General features: G+C 33.1%; 1 protein-coding gene across 1 annotated transcript; it reads left to right on the forward strand.

The window, feature by feature from the left end:
* Nucleotides 1-311: 311 nt before the first annotated feature.
* Nucleotides 312-4287, forward strand: LOC111393287 (cytochrome P450 81F3-like). Its single transcript, XM_023018747.1, has 2 exons — nt 312-1348; nt 3493-4287. Exons 1-2 carry the CDS (start codon nt 425-427, stop codon nt 4108-4110), a joined length of 1542 nt encoding a protein of 513 aa, XP_022874515.1. The 5' UTR covers nt 312-424; the 3' UTR covers nt 4111-4287.
* The last annotated feature ends 936 nt before the right edge of the window (nt 4288-5223 follow it).

A 5223-nucleotide genomic window follows, 5' to 3' on the forward strand; every position in this document is an offset into this window, starting at 1 on the left:
TCTTACAGGTAATGATGGTTGTTGATAGTTTGAAGAGCCCGATGATTTTAGAGTTAGAGTCACACGACATATTGAGTAATATGATTCATTTTGGTAAAACATGAAGTAATTATTTTGGGTCCATTGCATTATATTTTTTATAAACTTTTGATTTTGTCGCATAATTTTTAGTAATTTATAGTTAGCTTTGGTGGTGGATTTGACATCTAGTCAACATTTATTATCGATGCACGTCACTTTTCGGGTTCATAGGGTGATTCGGGATGGATCTTGTCATATCACCCAACAAATAATTCATCCACATACACACAAAACCTCCTGAATGAACAGGTTTCTTTAGTTGTATAAGATCTGGGATCAGTTTGAATTTGGATAAATACTTCCGCCACAGCCTTCTTCAATTCTGACACACAAAAGACATATAATGGACACTCTTTGTTTATTCCTTCCTTTCGTATTTATCTTGTACATCATCACCGAACACTTCTTCAACAAACTCAGGAATCTTCCACCAAGTCCCATTCTTAATCTACCCATTATTGGCCATCTCTATCTTTTGAAGAAACCCATTTACAGATCTTTAGCCAAGATCTCTGACAGTCATGGCCCAATACTTTTGCTGCAATTTGGCTCCCGTCGTGTCTTGGTAGTGTCCTCCCCTTCAGCCGCCGAGGATTGCCTCAGTAAGAACGATATTGTTTTCGCCAACCGACCCCGTTTGATTGCCGGAAAACATATTGGAAGTAATTACACAAGCGTGGGATGGGCATCTTATGGAGATCACTGGAGAAACCTTCGTAGAATATCTTCTATTGAATTGCTATCCAATCACAGGCTCCAACTGCTTCAACATATTCGTATGGATGAAGTCAACGTCATGTTGAAAAGGCTGTATCGCGCTTCAGAATCGCATCAGACGGTCGATATGAAAACTGCGTTCTTCGAGTTGACAATGAATGTGATGATGAGAATGATAGCTGGGAAAAGGTATTATGGTGAGAACGTAGAGGATATTAAGGCGGCGAACCTGTTCAGGGAGATTGTGGTCGAGACTTTTCAGACTGCTGGCACATCTAATATGGCCGATTATCTACCGGTATTGCGGTGGTTGGGAGACGTGGGAGGATTGGAGAAGAGAATAATGATGTTGCAGAAAAAGAGAGAGATGTTCTTGCAGGAACTGGTTGAAGAATGGAAAAGAAGAATGGGGAGTACCGCTGCCACTCGCGGCGGCGTTGGGGATTCAGACGCTGGTGGGAAGGAGAGATCGATGATTGAAGTGCTGTTGACGCTGCAGGACAAAGAATCAGAATATTACACAGATAGTATCATCAGAAACCTTATGCTGGTAAGTCATTATTTTTGCAATAAAATTAAGAAAGCAAAACGAGAGTTCAGAGTTCAGTATTGCCAAAAAAATAAATAAACAAAATATAAATGAATTAGTTCAGGAAATATAAAATCTAATGACATATTTTAATATTTTGCAGTTTTAAATTTCAATGATGATCGAAAAGCTAAAATATGGTAGAATTTATATCATAAATGTATTATAGTTTTACCTTAATTTTTAACTTTATTTCGTTATTTATTTGTTTTCAAAAGAGAAAAGAATATATAGGTTAATCGAATTTAATAGATGACTGAAAATTTTAAAAAAAAAAATGCTTAAAAACTGTAGAATCCGAATCGATATATGTCTCTGTCTCACACTGAAAATTAACTTTGTTTTCGTTTTATATATTTGGATCCATATTCACTAGAAAAGAACATAAATATATATAAAAACAAAGAAAATAACATATAAGAAAGCTGCACTATTGATTTTAATTTGGATCCACCCTTTGTCAATAATTTATTAATTTATTATTTGAGTAATATATTTGAAGACGGCATATTGGATTCAAACATAAATTAATGAGGCGTGCCACTTGGACGGGGAGTTGTCCAAATAGGGGGTGAAAAAGTCTAAATTAATACCTTTAGAACCCGTTTGACATACATTAATGTAAAAATAAGAATGAAAAATATAGTCGTTACGAGTCCCATACAAAAGATAGAAAGTCAAATATGGTGGTTTGATGTGATGGATAACGGTTATATTTTTTATTTTAATGGATAAATAATGGAAAATAAACGGGGGCTTAATAAGTGAAGACAGCATATTCGATTCAAACATGTGCTATTGCAGAAAAAAAAAATGATAAGAGGTAAAGTCCCCGTTTGCTTTAAATAAAAATTATGTTTTTAATAGATTTTGATAAAAATTGATGGAATGTATATTTAAAAAATTGTGAATTCTCCGAAATTAGTTATTAAAATTAATTGATAACACTAAATTAGATTTTAATAATTTTTTTTGCTGAATCAAACGTGGACTAAGAATAATATCATAATTTGCTCAACATTTTTTTATTTTTTATTTTATTTTTTACTCTAACCTTTGAAAAGCTAGCAAACTCAGTCCCTCTCTGGTTTGACAATTTTTCTTTAATTAAGGACCTCTAGGTTTATTATATGCTCCACATTGAATTGAGGAAAAATTATTTATTAAGTTTTTTGGAGAAAAGTTGGGTCTTTTAAAGTTATCCCATAAATAAAAAGGAGCACTTTCACTTTAAAATATGAGGAGAATGACGTTTTAATATATTTTAATTTTGAGTGGTTAAGTACAAGGGTAGGCTTTGATCTTATTTGTGAGACTTGCTTACAAAGGAAAGTGGTCATCTCTATTTAGCTCCCGTTTGACTCCCATTAAATTATAATTTATTTCTCTCTCTTTTTTTTTTCATCCACGTATTTTTCAATAAAATAATATTATATATAAATCTAAAATTTTTTTCTTCATTTTTAATCACATATTCTCCAAAAAATTAATATTCTTCTCATTATAATATGAAATAATGGAGGCCAAATAGGTGCTTAATAGGACTCATGGGTGAAACTTTTTCAATACTTGTATGACTTTGTGGATCTAATATAACTTTCTCCTTAAAATGTGATTGTTAAAATTGAAATTTCTATTTTTCTATTCGTAGAACATCTCCAAACGATAAACCAAATTTGATGTTTTGTTGTAAAAACCACACCAATGATATGCTAAATTTGGTGTAATAAATGGTTTTACATCAAATTCATTTACATCAAATTTTGTGTAATTCATTGTCCCCATTTTGCCCCCCATTTTCGTTTACACCGGATTTTTGTTCTATCTATATCCTTATTTTTTTACGTAAAATTTCGTATTAAGAGCATCTCCAATGGTTACAATTTGATGTAACCATTGGAAATGTTCTTAGTACAAAATAAATAAATAAATAAATAAAATTATATCAACCAGAAAGCTATGCAAAGTTAAGCTAAAAATTCCGAAAACATTGTCATAGTACCTCATATACATCCTTAGTCATCCAAAGATATCTCCACGTAGTACCTATGAATATGGCCTGTAATGCTATGTACTAATTCTTACTGAAATCACTGGATATCTAGGGTTTGTTGGTAGCAGGGACAGATACATCATCTGGAACAATGGAGTGGGCTTTATCTCTTTTACTGAACAATCCACAAGTCTTAAAGAAAGCACAAAATGAAATTGATAATCATATTGGACATGAACGGTTAATGGACGAATCAGACATAGTCGATCTCCCTTATCTACGTTGCATTGTAAATGAAACAATGCGAATGTATCCTGTAGCCCCTTTGCTAGTACCTCACGAGTCCTCAGATCAGAGCATTATCGGAGGATATCACGTACCAAAAGGCACCATCTTGTTAGTAAACGCGTGGAGTATACAAAATGATCCTAAAATTTGGAAAGATCCCAGAAAATTCAAGCCTGAAAGATTTGAAGCCCTTGAAGGAACAACAGATGGATTAAAGTTACTGCCATTTGGTTTTGGAAGGAGGAGATGTCCCGGGGAGGGCTTGGCCTTGCGCATTGTCCCACTTGTCTTAGGATCGATTATCCAATGCTTTGATTGGGAAAGAGTTGGCAAGGAAATGGTTGACATGACTGAAGGATTTGGACTTTCCACACCCAAAGCTCAACCTTTAATGGCTAAGTGCAACCCTCGTCCCATTGCAGCTAAGCTTCTTTTTCCTTAACGTGTGGTCTTTCAGCTTCCTTTGTTTTTTTCTCCAAGTGACGTTGGCATGTACAAGGTATGTGTAAAGACCTAGATAGTACAAAAAACAGGTTTGTAACATGGTCATGTTGTCAAAAGAATATCTGCACCTCTTGAACTTTACCCAAGCACTTCTATTATAATTGTTTTCCTTTTATTTTGGGGTTTATTTTTTCAATCAGTAGAGAATGAAAAAACAATGACCATTTAGCACATCTTGTTAGATATTTACTTAGCAAAATTAAATAATTTCTATACCATTAACAGAATCACGTTTGTTGTATTAAAATACCTTCGATATAACAAATTGATAAATACCACGATCTCAGCACATTATAGTTATCCATGTGTTCGGTCTTCAATGGTAATACACACAGCAAAAATGAACTTGTAACTATACCACCACAAGGACGGTTGAATTTTAGGAAAATAAAAATTTAGGATTTTTGCCTCTTTTTATGTTAGTGCATGTAATTAAGACAATCAGCTAAACCCTAACCAATGGCTCAGTATTTATAGGCAATCCAAAATCCTAATTCCATTAGGATTAGTAAAGGCCTAATGCAATTGGACCTAGGAACTAGTTAATCTAATTAATTAAACCTAGTCCAATACATAAAAAGATTAAAAATAATTAAGTCCACCGAATAATTGAACTTAGGACATAATACTTTCAATCTTCCAATTGGACTATGTCCAATTCAAAAATTTCAATTCTCACCTTCTGTAGGTGACCCATTATTTTCTCATTCACAAAGAAAATACTTGTAATATTCTTGTACTCTTGTAATTAGAATAAGATAAATAAATACCCTCCTTTTAACTTGTCATCAATTCACCAAAATTAATTAATTCACTTCGTCATCTAAGATATACACCGGGCAATGTGACGAGCAATTTATGTAATCGAAAATGTCATGTGGTATGACAAAATCATTTTCTAAATTAAAGTGGAAATATAATTAATTCATTAATTTAACCTGATTGATTACAAAAAAGGATAAGCATCATCAATCATGTTATTCATAAAAATCTATTCGTTGATATGAACATCAATTGAAACTCCTTTTGGCTCATTACTCCATCCCGGTTG

The sequence above is a fragment of the Olea europaea genome, chromosome 4, assembly GCF_002742605.1.
Source record: "Olea europaea var. sylvestris chromosome 4, O_europaea_v1, whole genome shotgun sequence".
Taxonomy (NCBI): Eukaryota; Viridiplantae; Streptophyta; class Magnoliopsida; order Lamiales; family Oleaceae; genus Olea; species Olea europaea.